General features: G+C 40.7%; 1 protein-coding gene across 10 annotated transcripts in view; it reads right to left on the bottom strand.

Annotated features, from left to right (window-relative positions):
- Window positions 1-12,520, bottom strand: part of LOC133218184 (mesoderm induction early response protein 3-like) — a 37,194-nt gene extending 24,674 nt beyond the window's left edge. For 4 of the 10 annotated variants that reach the window (XM_061364341.1, XM_061364343.1, XM_061364342.1 and 1 more), the window contains exons 1-5: window positions 9,368-10,528; window positions 6,661-6,795; window positions 5,629-5,749; window positions 4,360-4,445; window positions 4,101-4,173 (exon numbers count right to left, since the gene is read on the bottom strand). In XM_061364341.1, coding sequence (XP_061220325.1) covers window positions 4,101-4,173; window positions 4,360-4,445; window positions 5,629-5,749; window positions 6,661-6,795; window positions 9,368-9,562 — 610 coding nt within the window. In that variant the 5' untranslated portion in view covers window positions 9,563-10,528. Of the gene's footprint in view, window positions 1-4,100; window positions 4,174-4,359; window positions 4,446-5,628; window positions 5,750-6,660; window positions 6,796-9,367; window positions 10,529-11,770; window positions 11,796-11,939; window positions 12,109-12,433 lie in introns of those variants that run through there. The other 6 variants (XM_061364346.1, XM_061364347.1, XM_061364350.1 and 3 more) reach the window with 5 other exon arrangements.
- Window positions 12,521-12,941: the final 421 nt, after the last annotated feature.

Here is a 12,941-nt window from a genome sequence, read left to right as displayed (position 1 = left end):
CAATAGAAGAGTGCAAGTGCAGGATACTAGTTTAATATTTCAAATAGCCTTTTTTTTTTTTTTTAAATATGTACTAACTGGTCACTTTCAACTGAAATTCACCAAAACTTACTTCACAGAATGGAAGCCTAGGTCCTCCTTCATAGTATACTGAAATCCTGTGTGCACCTCAAGTAGCTTATTTGAAAGACAATATACTGGAAACATTCAAGAGTTGACCTGAACCTGTCTCTGCCCACATTTAAATTCTAGATTAAACTATAAACCCTTTACTCTGATCAGTAGATGTGATTAACATTACACATAATGCTTCATATACTCTCCTGGCCAAACAAAATTAAAGTTATTAAGTTCTAATACACACAAATATAATGGCAGTTACAACAGAAGGAATGAATATTCTCAAATCTGCAGGAAAAATTATTAATGAATAAAATTGCATCTCCTTTGAAAGTTCTGTTATGACTTAAGAACATGGAAAGCTTTTAAACACACATCACATAATCCCAAGGGTTGGAAGGGACCTCAAGAGATCATCTGGTCCAACCCCCCTGCAAGAGCAGGGTAACCTAGAGTACATCACACAGGAACTTGTCCAGGTGGGCCTTGAATATCTCCAATGTGGGAGACTCCACAACCCCCCTGGGCAACCTGTTCCAGTGCTCCGTCACTCTCACAGTAAAGAAGTTCTTCCTGATGTTAACGTGGAACCTTCTGTGCTCCAGTTTACACCCATTGCCCCTTGTCCTATCACTGGATATCACTGAAAAAAGCCTAGCTCCATCATCCTGACTCCCACCCGTTACATATTTGTAAACACTGATGAGGTCACCCCTCAGGCTCCTCTTCTCCAAGCTGAAGAGACCCAGCTCCTTCAGCCTCTCCTCATAAGGGAGGTGTTCCACTCCCTTCATCATCTCTGTGGCTCTGTGCTGGACTCTTTCAAGCAGTTCCCTGTCCTTCTTGAACTGAGGGGCCCACAACTGGACACAATATTCCACATGTGGCCTAACCAAGGCAGAATAGAGGGGGAGAAGAACCTCTCTTGACCTACTAACCACACCCTTTCTAATGCACCCCAGGATGCCATTTGCCCTCTTGGCCACAAGGGCACATTGCTGGCTCATGTTCATCCTCCTATCCACCAGGACCCACAGGTCCCTTTCCCCTTCGCTACTTTCCAGCAGGTCAGTCCCCAGCCTGTACTGGTACATGGGGTTGTTCTTCCCCAGATGCAAGACTCTACACTTGCCCTTGTTGAATTTCATCAAATTTCTCCCTGCCCAACTCTCCAGCCTGTCCAGGTCTCGCTGAATGGCAACACAGCCTTCTGCTGTGTCAGCCACTCCTCCCAGTTTAGTGTCATCAGCGAACTTGCTGAGAGTACACTCGGTTCCCTCGTCCAGGTCGTTGATGAAAATATTAAACAGCACTGGTCCCAGCACCAACCCCTGAGGGACTCCACTAGTCACAGACCTCCAGCTAGACTCTGCACCATTGACCACAACTCTCTGCCTTCTTCCTTCCAACCAGTTCTTGATCCACCTCACTACCTGATCGTCAAGCCCACACTTCCTTAGCTTATCTATGAGGATGCTGTGGGAGACAGTATCAAATGCCTTACTGAAATCAAGAAATACCACATCTACTGCTCTACCATCATCCCTCCACCTAGTCACTTCCTCATAGAAGGCTATAAGGTTGGTCAAACATGACTTCCCCCTCATAAAACCATGTTGGCTGTTCTTAATAACGCCCTCATCCTTGATATGCCTAGAAATGGAGTCAAGAAGAAGTTGTTCCATCACCTTTCCAGGGATGGAGGTAAGGCTGACCGGTCTATAATTACCCGGGTCCTCCTTCTTGCCCTTCTTATAGACTGGTGTGACATTTGCCATCCTCCAATCCTCAGGCACCTCTCCCGTTTCCCACGACTTACCAAAGATGATGGAGAGTGGCCCAGCAATGACCTCCGCCAGCTCCCTCAGCACCCGTGGATGCATTCCATCCAGACCCATCGATTTATAGATGTCCAGATTGCATAGCTGATCCCTAAGCCAATCCTCATCTACCAAAGCAAACTCCTCCTTTGTCCTGACTCCTTCTGGGGCAATAATATTACAAGTGCAAAGTTTACAGAAGAGCAGAACTGCCTTCTAGCACAATTCTGGTAGCTGTAACTACACAGCAGAAATACAAACCCGTTTGCCATCACAAGCTCTTCAGGAAGCACAGAAGAGGCTTTCACAGAAACCTCCACCCATACAGCCAGGTCCAACCTCTCCAAACACTGCTGACACTCAGCTTCAACCTTTATTATCATCCATGACAACCCAGCACTTCCTGCTGGAGTCCATGCCCAATATTCTCAAAAGGAGCTCCTCAAATTCTCCCATCTGGGAACTCTCTCTTTGCTCTTGGCCATGCCAGCAGACAATACTCTCACCAGTTCTTTCTAGCACCAGCCCATTCCAGAGAAATTATCAGATTAACACCTTCCTGATCATTCTCTGGATATTGGCCCTTCTCTAGTCCTCAGCCAAGAAGTCAAAATGCGTAAATAGTAAAAGGACTACCCAGTTAAATCTGGCTTACTTCTCCATTTCTTACAACCAGTAAGCAACACACTTGAATCCTAGAAAATGGGAAACTTCCCTAGGTCTCTTATACAACACAACAGATGCCATCCAGAGGGACCTTTACACACTTGAGAGGTGGGCCAATGCAATCTCTTGAAGTGCAACAAAGCGAAGCGCAAGGTCCTATACCTGGGTCAGGGCAATCCCAGGCACAGCTACACGCTGGGAAGTGAAGTGATTCAGAGCAGCCCTGTGGAAAAAGACTTGGGGGTGTTGGTCAATGAGAAACTGAACGCAAATCACCCGTGTGTGCTTACAGCCCAGAAACCAGCCATATCCTGGGCTGCATCAAAAGAAGCATGACCAGAAGGTTGAAGGAGGTGATCCTGCTCCGTCCCTGGCAGTGTTCAAAGCAAGAATAGACAGTGTTGGGCAACACTGGCTAGTGTGAGGTGCCCCTACCCATGGCAGGGAGAGTGGAACTAGATGATCTTAAGGTTCTTTCCAACCTTATTCTATGATTCTATGTTCACTTGCTAATGCTTCCTGATCCATCCATGCTAAACATTCTTCACTATTGCAAAGGATCAGTCTTCAAAAAGCAGTTGGTAATGGTGAAAAGACTTGATATACTTCACTAGAATGATATTCCCACAAAATGTTACAGTTTGAACACAATTAACTTGCAGAAGAAAAAACAGAAGGCCTTCATTTATTAACATATCCTCCTAAACTGTTCCTTGATTTCACAGCTGTTTCACCCATGAGGAAATTTCTTTCCATATTTACTTTAATTCCACAGCTATGTGTGCTATACTTTTCTCACAATTAAGGTTTCTAAAAACACTAAATAAAACTATTTAATAAAGATATTTTTTTCCTACTGTAGCACAATTACAGTTTCTAAACTAAATTCACACAGGAAGAATTTCATATGTAAATCATCATATTATTTTTAAAAAACAAGGTATATCAGGACCTACATCTACTAATTCTATGAAAATTTAAGAGTTTATTGCTTTGTTTTTCATAACCATTTTGTGACCCACACTGTTATGCTTGCCAAAAAACAAGCAAAGAAAAATACCATTTTGAAGATCTTCAGTGTAAGCCAAATTGCATAGCCCAGTTATTTCCTTCTTGAAACAGTTTGTTGCCTCCTAATATTACTAGATACTTCAGAATTAACACTGCAATCCATCCTCCTAGGTTTTCTTGAGAATTTCCTCTCGAAGTTGCAGAATCACAATTCTGAGATATAATTATGTGGTTGTGTTACTTCAGTCATGCTTGCTTGGCGGGTTTGGGGTTTTTTTATTTCTCTTTTTTGGGGGGGTTAGGTTTTTAGGGCTTTGAGGTTTTTTGTGGGATTTTTTTTATTTTTTTTAAATGTCTCCAAGACTTTAACTAAGCCATTTAATTTATATTACAATAATTTATCTTATAAATTTAAGGAACATTTTTTCCATCAACTGGTTTGTATAAATTAGAAAAAAAAGTAAAACAGTCAGAAGAACTTACCCCTTTCAATATTATGGTATCTGCCAAGGTAAGGTGGAATTTCAGCTTGATATTGCGAACCAACCATTATTTCCTGAGGATGTAACAAAAGTCACAAGAGAATGGTATTAGCTAAATATTCTGTGTATTGAAGCATTATAAATTCCATTAACATGGCATTTTGCAAAGAACTCCAGAATTAAGGTACTATAAAATCTTAATGCATTTTTCTTAATAGCAAGGCTTTTCTTAACTTCTTTTTTAAAGGTATAGTTATTACCTTTCTCAACTCTTCAGATGAATTACCACTGTCTGCCTCTACGCCTTCACCTTCTGATTCCTTATCTCCATCACACATAGTGTTTGCTTCAGAGACAAAGAAGTTTGTTTTTAGCTAGGAAGAATTTTCAGTTCAAACAAAGAACTACAATATATACTTTACTTTTGAAAGGAGCCCCTAATTTTATTCTGGGAGACACTCATCATGAATCCGTTGATCTATATTTCTATCAGACTAGTATGAAGTCGGAAAGCACTGGTACCTGTATTTTGCAAAACTGAAACATTTATTATTACTGCAACTGAGACAATCTGCTATGCTTCTAACACTGAAAAGGAAATGAGATAATTTTTCTTCATCAATTTTCTTCAATAAAGGCTTATACCTTACAGAAAAGGTATGATAAAACCAGAAAACTTCCCGGGCTATGACTCAGCCCCAGGTTAATCACAAAGAAAGTAAAGTTGTAGGCAAGTCTTTGAAGGCAAATCTTCCCAAGGAGGAAGGAGGGGGTGACAACAGTACATCTCCTTTAACATCCCCCTTCTCTAGAGGGAAGAAATCCCCCAGAAAAAGCTCAAGATCCTCATCAAATTAAAATCATGATAAAAAACCTCCATGTTGCCTACTGTATTTCATTTGTTCACTGGTGTACTAGAGTTGGAGCAATGAAGAATATCTTGTCCAGGTTGGAAAACCGAACCACTGGTTCTTGGATCTTTCCCATAATAGCTCCACAGATAAAAGAAATTCTGGAGATTATGGATTCATAGGCCCCATCCCATATAAAACCACTTTGACTGATGAAGTCCTATGAAAAACTGTTGAATGTGTGAAGGGAAACAATCACAAAGAAATCACATCCAAGTTCACATCTACAGGCTGAATGGAAGAGTCAATGGCTTAAAGGAGCAGCAAGTTTTAGTAGAGAAACACCGAACTAAAAGCAGTTACATATTCATGTCATTCACTAACATACTGAAAAATCAGAAAAAGAGTGTTCCTCAACACATTAGCTATTAATTATGAAAAGTTACTGTATCTGTGCTGTGAACACAGTACTAAATATAGGTCTTTTAGGTCATCATTAATACCAACCAAGGACAACATTTTCATACAACATCCTGCAAAGCACTGTTTCTCAATTCCCTATAAAGTCATCACTACTGTGCAATTATATTTTAAACTAGGAAGGTACATATATATATATATGTGTATAAATAAAATGCTAAGACTTTTTGAGTATTATTCTAAAATTAGGTTTCCCACATCTTAATGGCCGAGGAAAGAAGTTGGTAGCCTCATGTGAAGTAACTGATGGTGTCAAGTCATCAGCAGAAGACTGTGTTTCATCATCATCACCCGATAAGAGGTCTTTAGCAATTTCCTCCTGTATCATTAAAACAAAAAAAATAAAATCTCAGACCAACTATTAAGTATAGACTGGTGAGCATTTAGATTCAGCAAATTGTAAGTCACATTAATTAAAAATATTTTACCATAAGTAATTTTAGCAAGCCATCCTCTCAATTAAAAAGCTAGCTCACTCCTAAATATCAGAATATAACTACTTAGAGTTGAACACAAAGGTTCAATTTCCCCCTTGTCTTCTATTAAAATAAATGCACAAGTAGTAACCTCTGCAAGCATCAAATCTCAAATGTTCCTCCAAATGCTTCCAAAGAAAAAGGCCAGTAGAAATCTTTATAATTCTGTCATTCGTTGCATCACAGGTATACTTAAGTTTTAACAGGCTGTTACCTCTTAAACTGGGGGGGGGTGGGGGGGTGTGTAAATGAAATAAAAACAGCCCCCAGGCACTTTTGTAAAATTTTGCTGAGAAGAGTTACAGATAACGGACAACCCATTACCTTCCCAAATCACACACAAAGGAGTTTCTGTAGGTTAAATACTCCACTATTTGAACCCCTCTGTATGGGGCTTTACAGAAAGTGTAAAAAAAATAATAAAAAATAATATAATATATTACCTACCTACAGTTGCATACATTCTGAACATCGCATACATTAAATATACAGATCTACAGAAAAACCTACTCCTATGCAGCAACAACAACACAGAATCATGGAATCATTTAGGTTGGAGAAGACCTTTAAGATCATCGAGTCCAATCTTCAACGTAACACTGTCAAGTCCTCCACTAGTACAGCAACTCTTAACTGTATATTGAAATTGACAAAGATGCGCATTTTGTAACATCAAGAGGTAGTGAAGTGTAACTTAAGGTGACATGGATTTCTGCTCTTAAACCATAATACAAGGAAAACAGTTCTGACTTACTTTATCTAGAGTCATATCTGGAAGTTCATCTGCAAGTTCACTTGGAGAGCTATCAGCACTGGAACCAGCCATAACTGGAATTGCAGGTTCACAGCCATAGAATGCCAGTAAATCTTCCAGTGGCATGTTTCCTTCCTAATACAGAAGTATTTACAAACATTTCAACATATTGCCAAATACTTGTAAGCAGAATAAGACATTTTTAAAAACATAAGTAAAAACAAGCAAAAAAAATTAATTGAAAGCAGTCATCTTAAGTAAAGATCTAAAATATTTTCAGGTACAGGACTGAAATAATTCATAGCCATGTCTCTTGGCATATAACGAAGTTCCATCAAACTAGTGAAGAAAACCATATACTTGATTAAACTAAGGAGCAGTTAAAAATTTGCTCTTTATCTGATTCATACTGTAGACCATGATTTGCCTATATTTCTTCAATACAGAAGATATACTAGAAACACTAACAATTCCTCTACAAGAAAGCAATGCAGAAAAACTTGAAGACTTCAGTCCTATATAGTTACAAGCTACAAGTATGCAAAACACCACAACAGTAAACCAGTTTTAGTCAGTTTCTCCACAGTTGACACAGGCCTGTAGGGAAGAAGTAAGATTATCTTTGTATTTTCAGAGTTGTCTGACCAATCCATCCATAGTCAGTGCCTCCATGTCAGTCCAGCTCATTATTGCCAGGGTATTGGCATATGACATCAGTACACTTCATACAAACTTTCACCACATGGACCGCATGCACTGGATTTCATCCAGGCCTTTGGATACATGGCTATTAACCAGGTTGTTATAGATCACCTCCACCACCAATGGACCACCACCAATATGCTTCAGGAATTTGCAAGTTCTTCCTTGAAGGGATACCTGTCACCACCAGAGACTCCTGCCTTTTCCAATCCCTCTGTCAATGGCCTCATTCATAGAAAGGGATCCCAGCTGCTGGGCAGCTTTCTTACCCTCTAATTCCTGACTATTGGCCCCCAGTGAGAATTTGCTCACCTGGTCGATTGCTGAAATCTTTTTGCATATCTCACACCTCACTTAGGAATAGGAATCAAGTGGTTTCTGTCTCATTTATGATTTACAATCCCTTCCTCCTCCTGTTCTTGTGACTGATCTGCTGCAGAACAGGATGCCTCTTCTGATTCTCTCTCCTGCACCCTCTTAGGAGAAGCTTCTTCATCCCTTACTGAACAAGTTGACTTCTTTTTAGTTGTAGGGGTAACTGATATAGTTGAAGACTGGGTCTCTGGTTTAGCCACAGTGTCTGTTGGTATGTTTTCAGATCCAGAGACTCTCTCTTCTTGAGGGTGCTGCATAATATCAGTTTTTGGTAGGTACAGGCCAGGCCCAAGCACAGTGTGATAAGTTGTGCCTCTTTGGAATATGCAGGGTGTCCGGTCCTGTCATTCCCCGCCCCCATTCTACCACTTCATCATTTGAGAGTGAAGTTCCAGACCCTCTGAGATTAAAAGCTTTCTAGATACCTGCCTATATTCTAAGCTTGTTAACCTTAGGAAAAGCCAAAACAATATTCTCGGGAAATACCAATAGAAGTATTTTGACTACACAAGGATGCTCAAGGTACTGAAAAATTATTGTAACAAGGGAGGAAAGCATCAGAAGGTCATGAAGGTGACATTTTGTATTTCCTTCTCAAGAAGCATTTCAGAGGAAGAAGTATAATTGTTACTTGTCTTTTGTGTGATGGCACCCAAAATACGGTGATATCTTCAGTACAGAGCCCAAACACTTGATTAAGCTCAAGAACAGTGTTTTAATGATAAATCTCCCAGGCAAACAAACAAACCTCTAAAGTGCTACAGAGCACAGCAAACACTAAAACCAGTCTTTAACAGCAGCAACAAAAGTGACATGACATATATCAGAAACTAATATTGAGAACAGATAAATCAGTATCATAACCAGCAACAGTTAACAAATATAAATTCCTTCTAATACTCTCTGGTTAAATCTGTTATCTCAAACCCGCCAAATACCAAACTGTTGAAAATGAGACACAGAACTACAACTTATGTAGCAAATAAATGTGATCCATCATGTCCAAAACAGGGCTGTATTTCCAGATTGGAAAAACAAAATCCAACCAACAGAATGAAACACAGCTAGCTGTCACTTAATAGTATGCAAAATGTATAATTTCTTCTTATTAAATGTGGAAGTGTGGTTAGCAGGCAAGGGTTACATTCCCATGGATGAACTTGGCCAGGGACCAGTTTTGTAAAATTCAGCAAGAAACCCAGCTCGGTAAAACACCAGCTGTGCAAAAGGATAAGCTGACCTTGTAGTTAACGAGTATCCTGAAGGGAAGAACAAGGATGTTAGAAAAAGGGATGTGCCTGTAAATAATGAAACCACAGGAGTTTCCCAAGAATGTGTGTGTATAGCAGTCTAGCTCTATATATACCCCAGGCTTAAGCAGAATAAACAGATCACTTCTATCAATCATATTGATTGTGCTGTGTTCCCTCCGCATCGTGACGACATAGAGTCTCCGACAATTAAGCTTAGAAGTAAAATTAGATGAGAGGACTCTAAAACCTGATTTAGCAATTTCTCTTCCAAAGTGAAAAGATTATTAAATGAAAAAAGATCCTGAACTTTAACACTAATATCTTTTCACTAAGAGGTACAACATAAACGGACATTTAGAAGAGCAAGTCAGTCTTACCTTTTCTAAATCTTGAATTTCAGAGCCGAAATTTTTGTTTTCTTCCATCATTTCCTCTTCTTCAAGAGTTCGCTCATCATCACAATCATGTACCAGCATTTCAGCAGAAGGGTCAAAGTCATGATCCTCAGACGATATAGAGCCAACTATCAAAACAACCCTGATTTGAGTAATTTCTCTTTCATATATATACATCAACACATGAAATTACACCACAGAAAAAAAAAATAAGGTTGCATGAATTTTTACATAGAGGGTCAGAATTCTCAATGGAATAACTGGAACAAATTCCTAACTACCTGACAAATTCATCTATTTTAGCTGACTTTTCCTTTTTGTACTTTGAAGTAATAGGTTCAGTTCTCTCCTGCAGTATAGAATACTTGGGAGAAACAAAGTTTCAGAAAGTACAATCCCAACTTAATATTTTACTAAATAAAAGACTCTACAAAACATCCCTGAAACCATCATTAACATATAAAATCCAATTGCTACAAGATTTCAGATGCTGCATGAGACTGATTTATAGACCGATTCTATTTATATGATAACTAGCATAGTTTTTCAATGATAAACAGCTAACTTAAGTTACAAATCAGCTTCCTACTAATGACAAAACAAGCAGCAAGACTCACTTCAGATTAGTTTAGCCTCACAGATGAGATTTAAAAAAACCTAATTTAATTCTTAGCCCTTGATCTAAGGAAGAACATAGAGTTTCAAAAAATATAGAGGAAAATATAGCAGAAATAACAAAATACTTCTAATGGATCACATTAATTAACAAGTCATTGTGACAGCTCTGTGGTCCAACACACTTTTGCATTACTCAAGAGGATACTCATAAGTAATCAAAAAAGTACTATTAAGTGCATTTTGTCAACTGCTAGAAAGGTTATAATTATATTCAACAAGTTTTAAAGATGCAAATATTCTGCACCACAAAGTCAGCATTCTTAAAGGCACATAGGGTTGCTTCATTCTATAATGTTCACTTTCTTAAGTCTTTCAGGATGAAAAAACAGACTAGGGATATTTCCCTTTCACTTTTGGTTTCCCCTTCTAGTTCTTACATACCTGTGCTCTGTTGCAATTCTTGGCTTACAAACAGCAAAGAAAAGGTTTATTAAGAATTATTTCCATGTAAGATTTTTTTGAAGTTTTGAAGGAAACAGCTACAGATTTTCAGTGCTTTCAAAAAAACAAAAAAAAACCCAACCAAAACAAAAAACAAAAAACCCCACAAAAAACCACAAAACAAACAAAAAAACAAAACCACCAAAAAGACAAACACCCAAACCAAAACCACTCTGCACTGCTTCTAGCCTTCAAGGAGACAGTTGTACACACTAACACTTCTGAGTCTTAAAACATCTAATTAATTTTTCAGCAATTATGCTAAGTGTCCATTCCTTATATGCAGATAATTAAAGTAAGCTTTGTCTATTTAGCTAGCTTAAGACAGTACTGTGACGATCATACCGCATGGAAACATTGAGGCCAAAAATGCTTTTTATTCACATGCTACTCATATTATGGTCTCAAGAAAGCTGATACTACTACTCAAATTATGACATCACATGTTGAATTTTTCTCTTGTTGATCATCACATCCTGATCCTACGGCTTTTAAAGAATTGCCTGTCAACTGCCTTAATATATGCTTACATACATATATAGATGTATGCTCAAGACTGCTGCTTCTAATCACTGGTCTAATTCATTTTATGTTTAACTCAAGTGAAAGTTCTAGTCCACTCACAGACTTGAGATGAAAGTCCCACTTCTTTAGTAACTCTTAACACTCAGTATCTCATTTAAAATATTTAAAACCATATATACCAAACCAAAATAACACAAGCTCCATAAATCTAATATTTTTAAGTTAAAAATAGCTAATGCTGAAAGCAGTTACACAGAAGCAAATGCACTCCCCAAATACTTCTTCATGGGGAGCCCTGCTAATGTTAAATATGCTTGCTTATGTGAAGTATTCCAAAGAACCTTAACAACAGATAAGCCTTAATAATTACATATCATTATGATTTTAAGCATTTTCTGATATTACCAAATCAAAAAATTACACAACCCTGCAGTTATGAGCAACAATATAAGCAGCCTCTCTTCAGGATACATGGCTTTTATTGAGACACCGACTTAAAAATGCTACAAAACTTTGTTTTAATTTTGGGTTCCAAGCAACCAATTATTAACTGCGACCAGTTAAGGAAAGAACTCCACAGCACACATCTTTGCTTAAAAAAAATCGGGCAGACAACTAGTTACATGAAGTGTTAGGAAAACTACAAGGCAAGAGAAGGCAACTTTGAGAAAAAGCAGAAAGGAGAGAGCAGCATGTGAGCAGCAGACTAGGTGCTAGGACAGGAGACGGATAAGGACGAACCTGGGCTCGAACTCCCAAAGGAAGCCTGCGGGGAGAGAACAAAACTAAGTGAAACACAAGATGCTTCCATCCTAGCAGCAGGTAGGAAGCCTCTATTTCACGCCCCCCTCCCCGCCGCTTCGCGCTCCCCACCGGCCTCGTCCCCGTCCCCGTCCCTTGCCCTTCTCACTGCTGCATCCTGTTCACTCTCCCATCCCTCCTTCACTCGCTTGCTTCCCTTTCCTCCTCCTCTCCTGCCAGAAGCCGACCAGGAGCCGCGCCCGCCCTAACGCTTCCACTCCGTCCGGCCTCAGCGGGACATGACGGGGACAGGCAAAGGAAGATGGACCAGCCGCCTCTTCCTCATTCCCAGCTCACCAGACGTTTTTCCATCGTCCGCGCTGCGGCACCACCGCTAATCCGTCCCGCACCCTCTCGAGACCTGGTGTGACTACCGTTCTCCCTACCCGCGTCCGGCTGCAGCCTGTCGGCCGCTAGCAGACTGCGAACTCAGTACCCGCGCTACACGGCCTAGTGATACAGGCTCCTGCTACCCCAGTGCTGCCAACCACCGAGTCACCCCAGAAGCGCTTTATGGGGATGGTGCAGGGGGGGCCTGCTGGTGGCGGAACCTCGCAGGGAGCCAATTGAACCTCAACGCTCCAGCCCCCTTAAATCGCTTACCTCCGCCATATTAGGACGATGAGGGATAACGCTGCACCGAGTGCCCGGATGGGGTCACTAAGCCAATGGCAGCCACTAAGCTCCAACCGGAACCGACCAAGGAGAGAGGAAAAGAGAGACCCCAGGCGGAAGCGGAGGCGGGTCCCCACCTCCAGCAGCGCCGTAGTCCCTCGCTTGGTTGGTGAAGGTGTCCTGCTTCACCCGGAGAGGGCGCCCGGTGTTCGTCTGTCGCCGCGGAGCCCAGGAAGGAGTGCGACCAGTTGCCCGCCCGGGAAAGCTTCGGCCTGCGAAGCCTGCCAGTCCCGGGGTGAGGCGAGCGAGAGTAGCTAGGGTCCTCGCTGTGCTACCTCAGGGGACCTGAGGCTGGCTTGGAGTCCAGGTAACTCGGACACCCTGTGGTTTCAGCGCTATGCCGCGCCCGTCTTAATCAGTTTGTGACTGCCGCGACTTGCAGCCCTGTTCCGGGAACAGGGATACTCTGCGGAAACGTTATTCCACGGCTGAGTGG

This window comes from Neopsephotus bourkii, unplaced genomic scaffold (genome assembly GCF_033783945.1).
Source record: "Neopsephotus bourkii isolate Nb327-2 ecotype Australia unplaced genomic scaffold, CSIRO-AGI_Nbou_v1 NB_1233, whole genome shotgun sequence".
Lineage (NCBI taxonomy): Eukaryota > Metazoa > Chordata > Aves > Psittaciformes > Psittacidae > Neopsephotus > Neopsephotus bourkii.
Note: the sequence above shows the minus strand (reverse complement) of the source record. Positions and strands in the feature narration are given on the sequence as shown.